General features: G+C 44.1%; 1 protein-coding gene across 6 annotated transcripts in view; it reads left to right on the top strand.

The window, feature by feature from the left end:
• The first annotated feature begins 480 nt into the window (after positions 1 to 480).
• LOC137426933 (uncharacterized) overlaps positions 481 to 20835 on the top strand; it is a 63028-nt gene continuing 42673 nt past the window's right edge. Inside the window, exons 1-4 of one of the 6 annotated variants that reach the window (XM_078778841.1) lie at positions 499 to 531; positions 8207 to 8250; positions 11049 to 11123; positions 12994 to 13050. In XM_078778841.1, the coding sequence (XP_078634967.1) occupies positions 11069 to 11123; positions 12994 to 13050 (112 nt within the window). In that variant the 5' untranslated portion in view covers positions 499 to 531; positions 8207 to 8250; positions 11049 to 11068. Of the gene's footprint in view, positions 532 to 8206; positions 8251 to 11048; positions 11124 to 12993; positions 13051 to 20835 lie in introns of all 6 variants that reach the window. The other 5 variants (XM_078778843.1, XM_078778842.1, XM_078778839.1 and 2 more) reach the window with 5 other exon arrangements.

The raw sequence follows: 20835 nt of genomic DNA, 5'->3' as shown, positions 1-20835 counted from the left end.
AATACGGAGGAACTACCGGCCGATGGCAGTGCGTTTGCTGATGAAGCCACGCGGCCGCCATATTTGGGCTCCCTAACGACGTTCGTTCCATAGTGAAGAACGTGGGGAAAAATCAAAGATTAGCAGGTTTTTAAAGAAACTTAGTTTTTATTACTTTATAGTGCTTTTTCATGTAGAGGTGAGTACCAAAAGCAGGTTTTTAAATGAAAAATTGTCGGGCTTTTTGATGTTGTAGTGAGTACCAAGATGGCGGCCGGTTACTTCAGTTTCTTCAGCAAACCAGTGATCTTCACACAATGCTCCCACTCAACCGCGTTGTACCGATATCCAATGAAAAAACCCATCGCATATGTCTCATTCCGATATCATATGAGTATTATGTATCGATATAATTATAATTATAAAATAGATATTTTTAGTTTTCTGGCTAAATATCCTTTTCCTGAACCTGAGCCAATCAGCGTCGCTCGCGCGTTTCTCAATTCTCGGTTGTGCTGAACTGTGACACAAGCTGAGGAAACACACGGTACGGTATGTTCGGCTTATAATACTGTGTGTATATATATATATACCACATGATCCGTATTCCGTTATAACTTATAGTTATATTTATAATCGCCCTATCTTTGTCTTGCGGTAATATGAACATGTTCAAACTGCACAATCTAAGTTTAATGTCGATTTTCTTGTGAGGTAATCTTAATATCGTTAATTCGCCGTTATTATTTAATTATTATATTACCAAAATAGATAGATATGGATTCCAGGCCTACAGGCGGGAACGGGAAGCCAATTGCTCTTGTGAGGATTTAATCATTTATTATTCGAATTCCGTCGATTTTTGTGCAACGACTTAAAACAAGGCCGATATGGTCTAATACCCCCATACCACTTATGCCGATCGACCCCGATCTGCACAACGGGAACAATCCTATTTGGAACGGGATCAGTCGGCATGATCGTAAACGGAACGTCTTCGATCTTTGTCGATCGGGATAAAAAAATAGATCGGGGCGATTTTTTAAACATGTTTAAAATTTCCATCCCGATCTGAAATAGCGGGACTGATCGTGATTACAGCGTGAATGCAACGTAGTCCATCGGAATGATCGTAGTTAGAACGGCTTGATCGTAGTTAGAACGGCTTGATCGTGATTACAGCGTCGTTGCAGCGGGAGGATTATCTTGTGCCGTTTCGACGACGATCGTTACCTATCCGTCCCGCTCCAATGCCGATCAAAGCCGCTGTATATAAATCGGTCCGGATTGCATCGGCCTCACCCGATCAAGTATTTCGACACGACAATTTTTGTCAACGTTGTTAAGTGGAATTGATAACTGCATGAGCCAAATTGCATTGCCCAATAACCCCATGGTCTAAAATTAAAAGCGGTACAAGTTAAACAAATATTATTAATGATCAATTTTACCGCTTTTAATTTTATGACCTTTTAATTAAGTGAATGCAAACTTTGATCCCCTCTACCCAGCAAAAACTTGTCAAATTTTTAGCTTTTATTTTGAAGACCTTTCATTTTGCAATGCATTTTCATCCCCTCAACCCAGCAATAATAACTTCTCCCTTTCCAACCAACACAAGGCAAACATTGAATATCAAGTTTCATAATGTTTATTGTCACATGAATATCAATAGAAATCATTATCAATGCAATACATAACAATACAACAATGTCCTCCAAAATGTCTTTCAACTCCTTCCCATAGTGTCTCTAATGATGTCTCACCATCCTCTCCTGCCATGGAACTGCACCAGCAGGGCTGTTAAAATAGAGTCTCAGTACCTCCCTCTGACGCTTGGCCTCTACACTGTCCCTGTTACCTCGAACTGCCTGCTCCACCTCTAACATGTTGGCTTGATCTCTCCATTCACCAGGGATGATGTTGTGTCGATAATCCTCCTGGTCCACCTCGGCATGCTGAATACTTGGGAACCGGATGCGGAGCATGTTGTGCAGACAGATAGCAGTTTCGACCAGGTCACGCACCACCTCAGGATACTATTGTAGTGTCTTGAGCAAGCATTGCCAACGGTTTGCCAAGATGCCAAAGGCGTTCTCCACCACTCGTCGACCCCTTGAGATGCGGTAGTTGTAGACGAGTTGTTCAGGAGAGAGTCCACGTCTGGCATAGGGTTTCATCAAGTAGGTGCGGAGAGCAAAGGCATCATCTCCAAGGATGAAGAATGGCATCTCTTCATCATCGTTCCGCATGGCCAGGGGGTCGGGGAATCCAATGGTTTCATTCTCTATGCACTCTTTGAGCTCCGAAGCATTGAAAATCTGAGCATCTGACATGTGTCCCATTCCACCAACATCCACCCACAAGAACTTATAGTCGGCGTCCACCAGTGCCATCAACACGATCGAGAAGAAGGCCTTGTAGTTGTGGTAGAGGCTGCCTGAGTTGGGTGCGCATCTGAGGGCGACGTGTTTGCCATCAAGAGCTCCGAGCACATGAGGGATGTTCCATTTACTTTCGAAATCATCAGCGACTTCTGTCCATTCTTCTGGGGTGGTAGGGCACTTCACCATTTCTTCTTTGAACTCTGCAACGATGGCTTGACACACCTCCGGAATTAACTTGACGATGGTGTTTCTGCTGACCCTGAAGTCGTAGGAGAGAGTTGGGTAGAGGTCTCCTGTAGCCAGATGCCTCAGGGTGATGGCGAGCTTCATTCCAGGTTGTAGGGCCTTTCTCAGCCTGGTATCTCCTTTCTCAATCCTCGGGGTGATTCTGTGGAGGATTTCATCAAAGAGAGCAGGTGGCATCCTCACAAAGTTCTGGAAAGAGTTGATGTCCTCCAGCCTCAGTTCATTCATCAAGCGGTCGTAGTGCCCAAACTGCAATCTTCTTTCTTCTGTCAACCATGGCCGGACCCAGAACTGAGGGTTTTTTTTTTTTTTTTTTTTTTTTTTGGTATACAAGATCGAGGCTCGTGAAAGAGCGAACATTAATCACACAGAAAGACAAACCGACACATAAAACATATAACATGGGGAGCGGTAGACAAGATGGGGCGAGAGGGGGAGGAACACAAACACAACATCTGAGAGCAGGGACATCGAGAGATCTGTGGGAGGGAGAGGGCTTTGGGGGAGGAGGCATGGAAAGGGGGGGGGGGGGTGGGAGAGGTATAAAACATATGGACACTGCCAGGACTTCCAGGAAAGAAGTTGGAATTTCAAACAAGGTGGATCTGGGGTGAATTAGTGGGGGTAGAAAAGATCAAGGTTTTGGATGGGGGAAGATAAGAGATTGTGGTGAACAGCTGTTTTAAAGACCTGGAGGGAGGAGTGGGGTTGAAGGGAGTGTGGGAGTTTGTTCCAGAGGCGGGAGAAAAGAGGAATGAAAGAGTGAAGGTGAGCAGAGAGCCGAGATTTCGGCAGTTTAACCATCAGAGGGTTGCTGGCAGATCTTGTGCGACCTGAAGGAATATTTGGGAGACAAAGCACAGAGAGAGCTGGGGGAGCAAGGCCGGAGAGGAGTCGGTAGAAGACAGAAAGACCACCTACCTGCCTGCGGTGAGTGAGTGAAAGGTCCTCGGAGATAGCTTCATCACAGGAGATTCCAATGATTCTGAAAGCTTTGGTTTCTCTTCTTCTTCTTCTCATTCTTCTTCTCACTTGAGCAGCTCTTCTTTCATTAATTGCATATTGTTGGAGAAGTAGAGCGAGCTGCAGACGGCCATTTCTCTGATGTTGATCCATGGCTGTCTTCGAGGATACTGATGATCGGCAAGCAAATCGGGCCCTATTTATACGGATCGGGACCTGAAATCTGCTTTTTAGTCGGCTTAAAGACGGGAATAGAGCGTAGTTAGATCGGTTTGGTCGGGAATGACGTAGTTGAAACGGCAATAGATCGGCAGCATCGGCGTTGGATCAGTTTTAGATCGGCGGCGATCGGGAATGCATCGTGTCAGAGCGGCGGCAATCGCGAATGCAGCGTGGTTACAGCGTACGCGAGCGGGAACACAGCGGCTCTAAACGGCTTCGATGGGGTCTTCAGGGACCCGATCTACCCACGATGAGCGTGGTTACAGCGTAGTGATCGTAATCGGAGCGTACTTAGGACGTAGATACAGCGTAGATGACCAGTTTTTTCCCAAAGTGTCCCGATCGCTCCCGACCTGGAGATCGGGGCTAATCGGGGCCAATCGGCATAAGTGGAATGGGGGCATAATAACGGCGTACCTGGGCTTGTTTGATACTTTACTTGAAGAGGATAGTATGACCTGGGTGGGGGATACCAGTTAGCAAATAATGTAAGTATTAATTTATTTGACTTCAGGCATGGACACCCGGTTCGTGAATGACTTGGGTAAAAAAACGGCGAATGGCAAACGATGAACCAATAAATTCCACATTCCTGTACCACCTTCAGTCGAACGTCAGGCAATGAAAGCACATTCTCCACATTTTCATTCCAAACAGCATCATTCATCATTTCAATCACAAATTAATACTATAGTATTAATATATCAAAATATAATGTTAAATCACGATTGTATTGAGATACTAGCAGAAGTACCCGGCATTGCCGGGCGGGGGAGGGGGAAGGGGAGGGGAACGGGGGGGGAGGGGAGGAGAGGGGGGGAGGGGAGAAGAGGGGGGGGGAGGGTGAGGGGGGGAGGGGAGGGGGGAGGGAGGGAGGGGGAGGGAAGGGGGAGGGGGAAGGGGAAGGGGGAGTGGAGAAGGGGGGGGGAAGGGGGAGTGGAGAAGGGGGGGTAGGGGAGGGGGGAGTGAAGGGGAGGGCCAGTCAACAATGACGTTGCAGTTCTCATGGTCGGAGAGCAGCACAACAATCGCGACATCGTCCTGCATCTTCGCAACAGCACGAAGCGGATTTTTGAGACTCACCGATCCTGTGACTCCCTCCAGTACCGGCGTTGCCGGGCGGGGGAAGGGAGACCCGTACATTACACACATTACAACATTACACACACACAAACTGTGTTTTATGTTCAATGGTCTGGCGGCGGGAATGGAACATCACGTGATCACTCTGAGCGAATCAGCGCGCTGCTCTGCCACCAGGTCAGATTCCGTGTATAATATTCCTCGCTGAAATGCGCTGAGGTAAATATGAATAAAAAATATGGATCTCGTCAAATATTTTTAGGTAGGCCATGTCCTTCCCAGGCTCAATGGCCATGTCTGTGCCAAATATCAAGTACGTGAGCCTCTCCGTTTAGGAGTCTATCTGTAACATTACACACACACAAACTGTGTTTTATATATATAAATGGTCTGGCGGCGGGAATGGAACATCACGTGATCGCTCTGAGCGAATCAGCGCGCTGCTCTGCCACCAGGTCAGATTCTGTGTATAATATTCCTCGCTGAAATGCGCTGAGGTAAATATGAATAAAAAATATGGATCTTGTCAAATATTTTTAGGTCGGCCATGTCCTTCCCAGGCTCAATGGCCATGTCTGTGCCAAATATCAAGTACGTGAGCCTCTCCGTTTAGGTGTCTATCGGTAACATTACACACACACAAACTGTGTTTTATATATATAGATTATCAAACCAGCCCATTGTCGTCATCTGTTCACATCCGGATTCGGGAGCAAGGTCCGTGTCGATCACATTTCAAAATCTTAATTGTATTGAGGAATTTCTGAAACCTCCTACCTACCTTACGGCATCCGCTGGGACCCCAAAACATTCCACAGAAGGTTACTATATTTCCTTTTAGTAAAATATGCAACTGTAATGATTACGAAACGCTGTCCCCCTGTCATGTGACCAGATCCTCAGCTCTGATTGGTGTACCTTTTTGGGGACATATTGACACACAAACGTTGTTCTAGACGGCATTGCCCCAAGGGCTATGCCGTAAAAAACATTTTCCAGTACTGGAAGGTCCTGGAAAACTTGTCCAAGTCCATGAAACTCCTGGAAAATCGTGCAAATAGAAATAATCTGACTGGCCCGGTCGGAATTGTTAATTCTTCCGGGGACCGTTGCCAATTTTAACCCCTTCTCACCCAACAACCCTCCAGAAACCACCTTTAGAGGCCATTTTTCTCCGCAGAGCAGGGGTTGGCCTTTTTTTGGCACCGTGGTCCCCTTTTTGAAGCAATGTTTTATGGCCGGATGCCCTTCCTGTCGCCAACCCTGATAGCCGCCTCTTGCAACACACAGGGAATTACCAGTGAGCTGGTACTCAATTTGCCGACCTCGGAAGGATGACAGGCTGAGTCAACCCCCCTGGTGTTAATTCAGCGATCGCCAAGGATTCAAACCCAGGATCCTAGGACCCCAAGCCAGCACCCTCACCTAACATTTTTTTGTTCGGATCCAATTAATCCCCCATTACATGTATTTAAAGGGGATTTATTGTTTCAGCTGACGAACATCCAGCTTACAAACGCATTTTCAAGAACACATCATGTTCAAAATGAAGAACACATCATGTTCAAAATGAAGAACACATCATGTTCAAAAACCAGGGACTGCCTGTACTGTACTGTGCTGTGCTGCTGTCAAAACTGCATTCTGTGTAATCGTAATAAATTCCTTTGTTTTCAGTTATTATTTCCCCATAGTGATTTTTAACCATGGCTCCCAAGAGGAAAACTGTTGCTCATGGTGAACTAAGTGCAAAAAATGTCGAGGAAAGTGATGTCTTTGACGCAAACAGTGGAGGTTTTGGATAAGCTTTATCGAGGCGAGAGTGCTGGTGTCACTGCATGGGCAGATATGGCATCAACAAGTCCCGTTTCCGCCAATAAAGGAATGCGCAGAAAACATAAGGAATCCTGAATGCTCTGTTTTTGCAACACGGGCGAGGGTGATTCCGGTAAACCTCTCCAGTTCATGACGCATTCATTTATAGGTGAGAGGAAACTGAACCGCCTGTGGGAAAGAAGAGTTTACTGCAGTCCAAATGTTCACCTCGTATGTGGAGAGCATACATTTGTTGACTTAAAAACGCTTTTTTAGCTCACCTGGAACAAAGTTCAAGGGAGCTTATGCGATAGCGCGTTGTCCGTCATTCCGTCAGTCCGTCCGTCCGTCAGTCCGTAAACACTTGAAACTTCTTCTCCAAAACCGCTGATGGGATTGCGACCAAATTTGGCACAAATGATATTTGTCGTGTTGTGACTAAAGTTTTTTCACGGCATGAAAAAAATCGGGGTCTAAGGGGTTTTACCAGAGTCAAAGTGTATCCAGGTTTGACCCCCCAAAATAGGTATCTGCTTTCTTCTCAACAACTACACACACAATTTCAATGAAACTTGACCACAACCTTTACCACCCGTGATGTACCAAAGTTTGTTCACGGCATTAAAAAAATGTACCCCTTTATGGGTTTACGTGGGGGTTGCCCCCCAAAATAGGTACATGCTTTCTTATCAGAAACTACACACACGATTTCGATGAAACTTGACCACAACCTTCACCACCCGTGATGTACCAAAGTATACTCACGGCATTAAAAAAAAATCTGCCCCTTTGGGAGTCTACGGGGGTGGGGGTGAGGGGGGTGGGGTTGCCCCCCAAAATAGGTATTTGCTTTCTTCTCAGAAACTACACACGCAATTTCGATGAAACTTCACCACAACCTTATTCACCCATGATGTACCAATGTTTGTTCAAGGCATTAGAAAAATTGGGGTCTTAGGAGGTATATGGGGTTGGGGGAAGGGGAGGTTGCCCCCCAAAATAGGCATTTTTTTTGTTTGTTTGTTTAAAGATTATGTTTGTTTGTTTGTTGACAAACTTATCAATCATGGTTTATTGATTAAGAAAGCAAATACATTTAAGCAGGAAGCAAAGTCCTTGGGTAATTGCAGAGCAGAAAGTAATTTATTTTGAAAGATAAATGTTTGAACATTTTCTTGAAGAAATTAGGTCTTCATCTTTGTTTTGGTCTTGGAATCAGTCCCAACCTGAAAAATAACACAAGTTCACTCTCTGGTCAGTAGGAAGATAAAAAATATAGCTTATTAATTCACTTAAAATGGAAATAATGAACCAATCGATTTTTTATGTAGTATCTTCCATGTGAAACAAAATATATTTGTTTGTTTAAGAAATAAGAAGATGTAAGGCTGCAAGAAAGACCTTAAACATATTACAAGAACAAGAAAAACCTCAAACATATTACAAAATGTCTTCTACCGACTCCTCTCCGGCCTAGCTCCCCCAGCTCTGTCTGTGCTCTGTCCCCCCAGATGTTCCTGCAGGTCGCACAAGATCTGCCTGCGGCCCTCTTATGGTTAGACTGCCAGGGTCGGGACTCTCTATTCGCCTTCGCTCTTTCGTTCCTCTTTACTCCCGCCTCTGGAACGAGCTCCCTCGCTCTCTTCGGTCCCGCTCCTCCCTCCGGGTCTTTGGGGCCGCTGTTCACCGCCATCTCTTGTCTTCCCCCATCCAAGGCCTTGGTCTTTTCTGCCCTCGTTGGTTCACCCCGGAGCCGCTTTTTGAAATTCCGACTTCTTTCCTGGAAGTCCTAGCAGTGTCCATGTGTTTTATACCTCTCCCACCCCCCGCCCCTTCCAATGCCTCCTCCCCCCAAGCCCTCTCCCTCCCACAGATCTTCCGGTGTCCCTGTTCTCTACTGTTGTACTTGTGTGCTTCCCTCTCTCTCCCCATCTTGTCTCCCGCTCCCTTTATCATATGTTTTATGTGTCAGTTTTTTTGGGGGGGATTATTGTTGGCTCTTTCAAGAGCCTCGATCTTGTACACAAAAAAAAAAAAGTCTTATTATTATGTTAATATGATCTACATCCTTCCCTGTCTTCTAGCAACCATTGAAATTGGTTTAAAATACCCTTGCAATATACTGTTTATTCTACCATGTGAGCACCAGGGGTATTGCCCCTATGTTTTAAATCAAAACGAGGATGATTATTAATTGCAGTTTACTCCATGTAAGCAATCCATGTGACAGAAGCTGGTGATTAATGCTGCAAAAGGTACAGCTTGGAGGAATTGTTCGGTGGTATTACATGCAAAGCTAGTATATTCTTGCTGTTGGTATGCAGAGCATTCAGAAAGTATTCAGACCCTTTCACTTTTTTCACATTTTGTTATGTTGCAGCCTTATGCTGAAATCGTTTTATAATTCATTTCTTACCGCATCAATCTACACTCAATACCCCATAATGACAAAGAGAAAACAGGATTTTAGAAAGTTTTGCAAATTTATTAAAAAGAAAAAACGGAAATATCACATTTACATAAGTATTCAGACCCTTTGCTATGACACTTGAAATTTAGCTCAGGTGCCTCCCTTTTCTCTTGATCATCTTTGAGATGTTTCTACACCTTGATTGGAGTCCACCTGTGGTAAATTCAATTGATTGGACATGATTTGGAAAGGCACACACCTGTCTATATAAGGTCTCACAGCTGACAATGCATATCAGAGCAAAAACCAAGCCATGAGGTCGAAGGAACTGCCTGCAGAGCTCAGAGACAGGATTGTGTCGAGGCACAGATCTGGGGAAGCCTACAAAAAATTCTGCTGCATTGAAGGTTCCCAAGAGCACAGGGGCCTCCATAAATCTTAAATGGAAGAAGTTTGGAACAATCAAGACTCTTCCTAGAGCTGGCCGCCCGGCCAAACTGAGCAATCGGGGGAGAAGGGCCTTGGTAAGAGAGGTGAACAAGAACCCGATGGTCACTGTGGCTGAGCTCCAGAGATCCTGTGTGGAGATGGGAGAAACTTCCAGAAGGACAACCATCACTGCAACACTCCACCCATCTGGGCTTTATGGGAGAGTGGCCAGACAGAAGCCTCTCCTCAGTGAAAGACACATGGAAGCCCACAGAATCTTGTTTCTCACTGTCTGAGAGTCCTTCAGGTGCTTTTTTGAAAACTCCAAGTGGTTCCTTCGACCTCGTGGCTTGGGTTTTGCTCTGATATGCATTGTCAGCTGTGAGACCTTATATAGACAGGTGTATGCCTTTCTAAATCATGTCCATTCAATTGAATTTACCACAGGTGGACTCCAATCAAGGTGTAGAAACATCTCAAAGATGATCAAGAGAAAAGGGAGGCACCTGAGCTAAATTTCAAGTGTCATAGCAAAGGGTCTGAATACTTATGTAAATGATATTTCAGTTTTTTCTTTTTAATAAATTTGCAAAACTTTCTAAAATCCTGTTTTCTCTTTGTCATTATGGGGTAGTGAGTGTAGATTGATGAGGGAAAAAATGAATTTAAACGATTTCAGCAAAAGGCTGCAACATAACAAAATGTGAAAAAGTGAAGGGGTCTGAATACTTTCTGAATGCTCTGTACATATCCTACTATATGAAATAGTGCAATTCTCTGCATGTATGTGTACGAAAATCATTGAAAAAAACAGGGCTGGGCCAATCACCACCCAAAGGCTGAGCCTCTGTCTCTAGTTACTGAAATATTCAATGGAATGCCGGAAAACAAACAAGGTTTCATTCTTATTCTTGTGGTCTATATCAATGTCGCTTGTTGCATAAAATATTTGTATTCAGTCCTGGAAAACAACTGCGAACTAATAACATAAACCAGCTTCATTCTATTTGAATATAAATTTTCTAATCATGATTTAATGTTGTCTGGAATTAGTTAATTTAACCTGCATTAAGAGCTCTATCCCATCTGCCGGCATTAGTTGGTGGACCTTAAAGATCCCACGATGTCCTTCGAGAAGAGTAGGTGAGCTATTGCCGGCACCCTAAACAAATTCCAAATTCCTGCCTTGACTTCCTGACCCGGATTGTAGCCGAGTAACTGTTTCGGCAGCATTGCAGTTCTGCATAGGGCATCATGACGACGACTATGATGATGATGATGATAATGATGATGATTGTTCTATGAGCATCTATTGTACTGACAGAGAACACAACCCTTGAGCACATTATCTTCCTTTCCAGGAGAAAAATTGTCATTATAATTTTGATTTTGTCTTACAAGACTTAACATCTGCATTTGAGTCCATATTGCTTGCCATATAAACATCATTCATTCTTTACAATTTTGCATCAGTTATAGAATCTTGCATGTTGAGGTGAAATTTTTTTTTGCAGGTGTTTGAGCAGAAATTACCATGGAGACACCACAAATGGAAACAAGTACATTAGAAAATTTCATCAAAACCTTAGGTCTGCTGTTTTATTATATTCTTGGTTACTTTCCCCCCGTACATATATACTGTACTGTTTTTATTAGCGTAACAGTTTACGTTTTGTATCTCACTGATAGGCCAGACCTGGATCTGGACATTAACCAACATTGAATTGGCTTGTTCTTGTCACCCACCCAACTCATCCACTTAGTTTTGTCATAACCTGTCCATAATTTTTTGAGATATTGTGCTATATATAGTTTTTGGCCCTATCTCTTAATGTTGAAAAATCACTTAATAAATTGTAGTATCCAGATTGGGATCTTCACCCAAATCTAATCAGTTTGTCCTTGTCACACACCCAACCTGTCCACCAAGTTTGTCCGAATCCGTCCACAACCTTTTGAGATTTTTGATTCTGGAGTGTACAGCATGATATTTCAAAAGGATGTGCATGACTTATGACAAAATTTAGTGGATGAGTTGGTTAGGTGGCAAGAACAAGCTGATTTAGCTTTTAGTTCAGGTCCGAATCCAGATCCGACCCATCCGTGGGATACAAAACGTAAACTGTTCAGCCTGGCGGAGGTGTGCTCTCTACCGAGTGCCCTTCTAGTTACGGATCCAATCCTTCTAGGGTGGATTGTTTGTTACCTATTGTTTTTCTTCTGTTTACTATACTTGTAATTCCGTCTCACTTTTGCACGTTCATTCGCTTTTAAATTCATTGTCTCGGCAACCGTTGGTCCAATTCATACAAAAATTTTGCCGTAGTATGCGTCTGATCATGTCAAAATTTGTAATGATAATTATGACGTCATAGGTTGCGTGGTTCGACCGCCATCTTGGAAAAAACAAAAAACTTTGGACATCTCTGGAATCGGCGCTGGAAAAAATTGAAACTTGGCACATGTCAGGAACGCACGATGGGGAACAATTGATAACAAGGACTTCATCGGTGCCTTAATTAGGACGTCATAATTGGATGTGTGGAATGCTTTATCCGATCAATATGAAATTTTTTGAGGGCCATCTACAAAGAAACTTAATGACAAAATTAAATTGATGACATCATAGGTCAAATTGTTCGGCAGGCATATTCGATTGAACATAAAAACTTTAAAATTATATTTCTCCAGAACGGCTAACCTGATCAATGTGAAGCTTAATGCATATGATCTACTGGACTTGGGGAATATAGGGTGTAAATTTTAACCTTATAGGTCACATGGTCTGGCACGTGTGATTTTTTGTAAAGTAAACCTTTAAAAATCAACTCCTCCAGAACGACTGGATGGGTCAAGTGAAACTTCACACACATGTTCTCCAAACCTTGGGGATAGATACCAGGGTGTTTTAAAATAAATCATAGGTCACATGGTCTGGCAGCCCCAAAGTTAGGATCAATTTGTTTGTTGGATCAACAGTTTGTTGGATCAAAGGAAAATAAATAAAGAAATAAGTATTTCTTTGAAACCGCCAAAGCTATTCAAGTCAAACTTTACAAGCGTGATCTTGTTTCAAGTGGAATACATGTTAAAATTTCAATGTGATTGGTCGCAGGGTCTGGCAGACAGAATTTTTAATATGCATTTTAAGCAGAAGAAGGTGAAGACGTTTTTGGATTCCGGTCATAACTGCTCGCAGTTATAAAGTGGCCCGTCGTAGGTGGCCCATCGTAATTCAATACGGAACTAAATAATTGTTGTTAATATTATTCACTCATAATATTAACAACAATTATTGTTATTGCATTTTATTTTCTCAATGGCAGGTCAGTCCTTTCCATCTTTATCTCCTGCTCCAATGCCTGTTATACTTTGCCATTATGAGTGAAATTTCTGACCAAAGTATTTTTCATATATGAACTAAGTTTTTACTAACATTTTGTTACATTAAACCTCCAGAGATTGAAATGCATTGGAAGATGAAGTTGATCAATGAAGAGAACGAGCAACAACTGTGTATGTTTTCTTTCTCCAGCATTCCGATATCACCTGAAACACATGACATATGCTTTTGAACAAATTTTATAACATGGATGTCATTGTTGAGGTGGATTGTGCACAACTACGTTATTCAAGACCACTATAGAGAACTTGCAACCAACGGGACTTGCAACGATAATGTTATTCAAATATCGTCAGGTATAAATTCAGTATTGATTCACTATCATTTGATTGATGGTGCTTATAATGATGGAATAAGAACAAATACAATATTTTCATTCGGCGCATACTCAACCACAATCGGGTATAAATTCAATACGGAACTAAAAAAATCTGGTTTATCTACCCGTGTCAGGAAAAACCATATATAGAGTAAATTTTAGGATAACCGACTAAGATAATCATATGATTTCCTTCAATGGAGAAATTATATCCATCAGAATTCATCTATGTGAAGTTTTCCAATAAATATACAGTATATAATGGTTATTGTGAGGAAACACGAGTTGAGAAAATATAAAATAATTACTAAAGCTGGGGATGGGATGTACCTTTCACCATACTATAAGGGTGAAGGTATGTATCTTGGTAGAGGATACTATAAACCTAAGAGACAACAGGGTGTAGGACAGCAATTTAGAAATAAAGGAGATGGGATAATTGATACTCTAATGGGTATTGGTTCAACAATTCCTAAACATAAAGACCTAATAGGTTCAACCGCTTCTACCGTGGGAAATGTTGTGGGTGCTATAAAGAGTATAAAAGATGCTCAAAAGGAGGCACATAAATTACAAGCAATAGAATAAGTTAAGAAAGGCAAACCTCAACTATGTCCACAAGAACTTGGTCTTTGTCTTTCCCTCGTGGTCCCCATGTACTGTCTTTGTCTTTCCCTCGCGGTCCCCATGTACTGTCTTTCCCTCGCGGTCCCCATGTGCTGTCTTTGTCTTTCCCTCGCGGTCCCCATGTACTGTCTTTCCCTCGCGGTCCCCATGTGCTGTCTTTGTCTTTCCCTCGTGGTCCCCATGTACTGTCTTTGTCTTTCCCTCGCGGTCCCCATGTACTGTCTTTCCCTCGCGGTCCCCATGTGCTGTTTTTGTCTTTCCCTCGCGGTCCCCATGTACTGTCTTTCCCTCGCGGTCCCCATGTACTGTCTTTGTCTTTCCCTCGCGGTCCCCATGTGCTGTTTTTGTCTTTCCCTCGCGGTCCCCATGTACTGTCTTTCCCTCGCGGTCCCCATGTACTGTCTTTGTCTTTCCCTCGCGGTCCCCATGTACTGTCTTTGTCTTTCCCTCGCGGTCCCTATGTACTGTCTTTGTCTTTCCCTCACGGTCCCTATGTGCTGTCTTTGTCTTTCCCTCGCGGTCCCCATGTACTGTCTTTGTCTTTCCCTCGCGGTCCCCATGTACTGTTTTTGTCTTTCCCTCGCGGTCCCCATGTACTGTCTTTCCCTCGCGGTCCCCATGTACTGTCTTTGTCTTTCCCTCGCGGTCCCCATGTACTGTCTTTGTCTTTCCCTCGCGGTCCCTATGTGCTGTCTTTGTCTTTCCCTCGCGGTCCCCATGTGCTGTTTTTGTCTTTCCCTCGCGGTCCCCATGTACTGTCTTTCCCTCGCGGTCCCCATGTACTGTCTTTGTCTTTCCCTCGCGGTCCCCATGTGCTGTTTTTGTCTTTCCCTCGCGGTCCCCATGTACTGTCTTTCCCTCGCGGTCCCCATGTACTGTCTTTGTCTTTCCCTCGCGGTCCCCATGTACTGTCTTTGTCTTTCCCTCGCGGTCCCTATGTGCTGTCTTTGTCTTTCCCTCGCGGTCCCCATGTGCTGTTTTTGTCTTTCCCTCGCGGTCCCCATGTACTGTCTTTCCCTCGCGGTCCCCATGTACTGTCTTTGTCTTTCCCTCGCGGTCCCCATGTACTGTCTTTGTCTTTCCCTCGCGGTCCCTATGTGCTGTCTTTGTCTTTCCCTCGCGGTCCCCATGTGCTGTCTTTGTCTTTCCCTCGTGGTCCCCATGTGCTGTTTTTGTCTTTCCCTCGCGGTCCCCATGTACTGTCTTTCCCTCGCGGTCCCCATGTACTGTCTTTCCCTCGCGGTCCCCATGTACTGTCTTTGTCTTTCCCTCGCGGTCCCCATGTACTGTTTTTGTCTTTCCCTCGCGGTCCCCATGTACTGTCTTTCCCTCGCGGTCCCCATGTACTGTCTTTGTCTTTCCCTCGCGGTCCCCATGTGCTGTTTTTGTCTTTCCCTCGCGGTCCCCATGTACTGTCTTTCCCTCGCGGTCCCCATGTGCTGTTTTTGTCTTTCCCTCGCGGTCCCCATGTACTGTCTTTGTCTTTCCCTCGCGGTCCCTATGTGCTGTCTTTGTCTTTCCCTCGCGGTCCCCATGTGCTATTTTTGTCTTTCCCTCGCGGTCCCCATGTACTGTCTTTCCCTCGCGGTCCCCATGTACTGTCTTTGTCTTTCCCTCGCGGTCCCCATGTACTGTCTTTGTCTTTCCCTCGCGGTTGTCAGCTCTTTCACGAGCCTCGATTCAGTATAGAAAAAAAAAAAAAAAAAAAAAAAAAAAAAGAACGACACAGGGGAGGGACGGGGGAGGGGAATGAAGGAAAGCCACGATACCTATGGCTCGTTTTTAGCTCACTTCGAACGTAGTTCCAGGGACCTCATGCGATGGCCCGTCTTCCGTCATCCGTCCGTCAGTCCGTAAACACTTGCAACTCCTCAGAAAACTCAGAAACTGCTAATGGGATTGTGACCCAACTTGGCACAAATTATATATGGTATTGTCACGTCCGTAGCCGGTGAACACCGGCCACAGAGGAATAGCCGAATGTTGATACTCCGAGGCATACACCCAAACGTGGCAGGATTATCTTTTTGCGTGCACGGGAAGGACCCGGAGCGTTACCTTATGGACAGCCGCCACGGGGTTTATTCCTCGAACCCACAAACACAAATACGACGCAAGCAAAATTCACAATACAAGAATAAAATGCAAAAATCAAGGATTTAATGAGAATAATTGGAAATCAATTCAAATGAAGGATGAGGGGTGGGGGCAGGGTTTTGCTCCCTCAAAATCGGTATTTTTTTGAACACCGTTCCTTTCCTATTCAATCTCCAGACACTACATTACGAGCTCGCCGGGCAGCCAAGGGAGCCCGGTGATGACGCGAGTACTCAGTTTCCACTCTGGTTTCTTTCTTGTTACCCTCGCCAGAGGAGAGGGTATTGCATTTGAGACCGTCTGTTTGTGCGCACAGAATAAATATGCTTTTCTCTGCAACCGTTGGTCCGATCTACAGGAAATTTTCACCACAGGTGTACCTCCTCTTGTATAATATTTTAATGATAATTATGATGTCATAGGCCACGTGGTACAGGCGCATTCTGATGAAACTTGACCACAACCTTCACCACCCGTGGTGTACCAAAGTTTGTTCCTGGCATTAAAAAAAATCGGGGTCTAAGGTAGTCTATGGGTAGCTTGCCCCCCAAAATAGGTATTTGCTTTTTTTTCTCAGAGCCTACACACACATTTTTTATGAAACTTCACCACAACCTTCATCATCCATGATGTACCAATGCTTGTTCAAGGCATTGGAAAAATTGGGGTCTGAGGAGGTACATGGGGTGGGCATGGGGTGCCCCCCAAAATAGGTATTTTTTGTTTCTTTGTTTAAAGACTTATGATTATGTTAGTATGATTGTACATGCTGCCCTGTCTTCCAGCAACCATTGAAATTGATTTAAAATACCTTTAGTCAGTGCAGTATACTGTTTATTCTTCCAGTTGAGCGCCAGGTGTATTGCCCCTATGTTTATCCGATTAACTTGAAATTTGAAGAGGATTTGCATATTTGGTCACTCAATTCGTCCAAGTATTTTTGAGGTCAACATTGGCCAAAAAGTCAACATAGGCCAAGTTTCTAAAATCTTCAATTTTCATACAATTAACTTGAAATTTTAAGAGGATTTGCATATCTGATCACTGAATTCAACCACCAAGTATTTTTGAGGTCAACATTGGCCAAGAGGTCAACATAGAGGTTCGGTATGTGACAAGGACGAGATGATTAGATTTTGGTGAATATCCGGATCCGGCTACAATAATTTTTTGTCTTGCGAAGAAAACCTTCAGATTGTGCGAGGGCCCACAGAAAAGGTCCAATAGGATGAGAGAGTACATCTGTGATTACGAAACTGTGGCTCTATGCGTCTGAATTACGTCTGAATTCACCTCTCTGCCAATAACCTGTATGAAACATTCCAATCCGGATTCCGCTCCAACCACAGTACTGAAACTGCTCTCCTCAAAATCACCAACGACCTTCTCCTCTCCTCTGACGCTGGCAACCTCAACATTCTCATCCTCCTCGACCTCAGCGCCGCCTTTGACACCATCGATCACACCATCCTCCTCACCCGACTTGAAACCACCTTTAACATTACCGGCACTGCCCTCTCTTGGATTAAATCATACCTCTCTGACAGACGTCAGTTCATCTCCATCAATAACTGCAAATCCCCCACTGCTCCCCTCCCCCAAGGTGTCCCCCAAGGTTCAGTTCTTGGCCCCCTCCTCTTCATCCTTTACCTGTCCCCCCTCGGTCACTTAATCCGCCGTCATGGTCTCCAATTCCACTGCTTCGCCGATGACATCCAGCTTTTCATCTCCACCAAGTCCATCTCCACCGCCACCCACTCTATCCTGACAAACTGCATCACTGAAATAAAATCCTGGCTTCAAATCAACTTCCTCAAACTTAACTGTGATAAATCTGAAATAATCATCATTGGCCCAAAAACGCTCACCAAGTCCACCCATAACTTTGCCCTCAACATCGACGGTTTCCCAGTATCCACCTCCCCTCACATCCGGAATCTTGGCATCATCTTTGACCAAACCCTCTCCTTCGACAAATACACTAAACAGATCACAAAGACAGCCTTCTTTCACCTGAAAAACATCGCCCGTCTCCGTCCATCCCTCTCCTCCGTGGCTGCAGAAACCCTCATCCACGCCTTCATCACTTCCCGTCTGGACTACTGCAATAGCCTCCTTTATGGTTCACCCTCAACAATCACCAATAAACTCCAATACATTCAGAACTCCGCTGCCCGTCTACTCACCCATTCCCGGACCCGTGACCACATCACCCCCGTCCTTTACAAGCTTCACTGGCTCCCCATCTCCCAGAGAATCCAGTACAAAATCCTCCTCTTGACCTACAAAGCCCTCCATAACCTGGCCCCATCCTACCTGGCTGACCTCCTCTCCAGACACACTCCCACCCGCAACCTCCGCTCTGCTGGTACCAATCTCCTGACCCCCCCCATCCGGACCAAATTTAGATCCTGGGGGGACAGGGCCTTCTCCATCGCTGCTCCCACCCTCTGGAACTCGCTACCTCACACCATCAGAGACTCCTCCTCACTCACCACATTCAAAACATCACTCAAGACCCACCTGTTCAACACTGCATTCAACATTTAACCCACAGCATCTAACCACTGACTATCTCCTCTCCTTCTCCCTCCTTTGTGCTTTGAATATTTCCCTATTGATTCTTCTTTTTTTGCAATTGTCTTTATGTTTTGCTATGCATTATGTTTTGCACTCTGTCAAAGCGTCTTTGGGCTTCCTGAAAAGCGCTATATAAAATAAATGCATTATTATTATTATTATTATTATTATTATTATTATGCCATCACAATGACACGACCAAAGATAGCTCTATCTGTTTTTAATGCAATTGCTCTTCCATTACTCTCTGATTCCTTCATTTCACACAAATTCCTGAAAGTTTTCAGCTTAGTCATCTTCATAGTTTCATGGAATTTCTTCTTTGGTGCAACATTTTCAAGTCTCTCAGTTCGGAAATCTGAATAACATTGATCTTCCATCTTGTGTGCATTCATTAAATTTAAACAATTTCTGAAGTAGCTACTTTCCCTGTCAAGGTGCCGAAGAACTCTTGCTCCTTTGCAGCAACACTGATTTCTCATCCTTTCCATTTTTACGGCGTAGCCCATCGGACAGAGCCGTCTAGAACAGTGTCTGTCCGTCTGTATGTATGTATGTATGTATGTATGTATGTGTGTATGTATGTCCCCTCAAACATACCAATCCGAGCTGAGAATCTGATCACATGACAGGGTGATGTGATTACGTCTGATGTCATTACGGCGGTGCTGCAGCTGACTCGCCACGCCCCGCCATTTTGATTTATAGACTTGGCATTTAATATGGCATATTTTTTTTGTGGGGGTGAACTTACTTTTCAAGATGACTTAGAACCAAAAGTTCATTGGAATTATGTTGAAATTATTCTAGATTTTGTTAATGTGACCTTTAAAAGAAACAAAAACCACATTTGACATTTCAAAGCAAATAAATTGATCCTTGAAAGTGATGTAAACTGATATCGAACTCAATTCACGGACATTACTGTGTTAAATTTCTGTACTAGTCAGGGCCCTTAGGGATATTTTGGGGCCGTTTGGTTCAAATTCTTCCAAAAGCACCAAATTTGGCCCAGATGTTGCCCATGCCATACTCTTTCGATTTTTGACGGGCGCCAAGACGGGCGCCCCCCCCCCCCCGGGGGCCCATATTGGCGAAATACTAAATGGCCGCCACCCGGATTAGAGGAAAATCAGTTAAATAACCAAAAGGGTTGGAATCATGTATGATACCACTTTTCAGGGGTTTTCGAGGTCGAGGAATCCAATTATGATGTTATTTTGATGATTTGAGGTCAACGTCAACCCTCAAGGTCATCTTAAAGGTCATTTTTGAGTCAAACGTGTCGGTTTTTGAGTTTTTTGTCAAGATTTACGCGAGGTTCACCATTTTATGTTTCTGGGTTGGGTAATCGAACTCTGACCTTATTTTTGACAATTAGAGGAAATATTTACATGTCTATTTCCAAATTTTCAGGCATATGCAGTTCATCAGTCTAATTACAAAGGTACGGATTTTGATGTTTTATGAACTGTATGCCATATCCTTGTGTTTAATTTTTGTGCGATCATGATCCGGGTTCATGTGTACATGATTGTATACATGTCATAAATATGATGTCATAGGTCATGTGACCTGGCGGCCATATTGGATTTTATGAAAACCTTAAAAATGGATCCCTGCCTTCATTTTTCGATCGATTCATTTTGAACTTTGACCACTTATAGTACGCCATGTGATTGTATGCATATATTAATTATGACGTCATAGGTCAGGTGACATGGTGGGATGGACCGGTATGGTCCCCGGATCATACCGCCCTTGGCGCCCGTCAAAAATCGAAAGAGTATGGCATGGGCAACATCTGCACCAAATTTGATGCTTTTGGAAGAATTTGAACCAAAATATCCCTAAGGGCCCTGACTATACGTTTTCCAGAAGTATCTCTTTATTTTGCACATTAGGCAAAAAATTTTTTAAACAAAAACAAAAGATAAATTACGACTGGGATTACGGACAGTAAAATTACAGTTCAGTACTTCGTGTAGCCCCCACGAGCATTCAGAAGAGCACGTACACGTTAAGGCATGCTGTTCACGAGATTTGCCAAGGTTTGGACAGGAATCGCTTTCCATGCAGTGACAATAGCCTGCTGCAATTCACGCACAGAGGCAGGCTGCTGGTACAAGTTGTCGATTTGACGCGTTAATTCTGCCCACAAGTTCTCTATCGGATTCATATCCGGGGACATGGCAGGCCACTCCATATGCTCTACACCACGGTCAGCAAGAAAGTGTTGGATCATGCGAGCACGATGAGGCCGTGTATTGTCATC

Source organism: Myxine glutinosa, chromosome 5, assembly GCF_964187855.1.
Source record: "Myxine glutinosa chromosome 5, kmMyxGlut1.1, whole genome shotgun sequence".
Taxonomy (NCBI): Eukaryota; Metazoa; Chordata; class Myxini; order Myxiniformes; family Myxinidae; genus Myxine; species Myxine glutinosa.
This window is presented reverse-complemented; position numbering and strand designations above follow the sequence as displayed.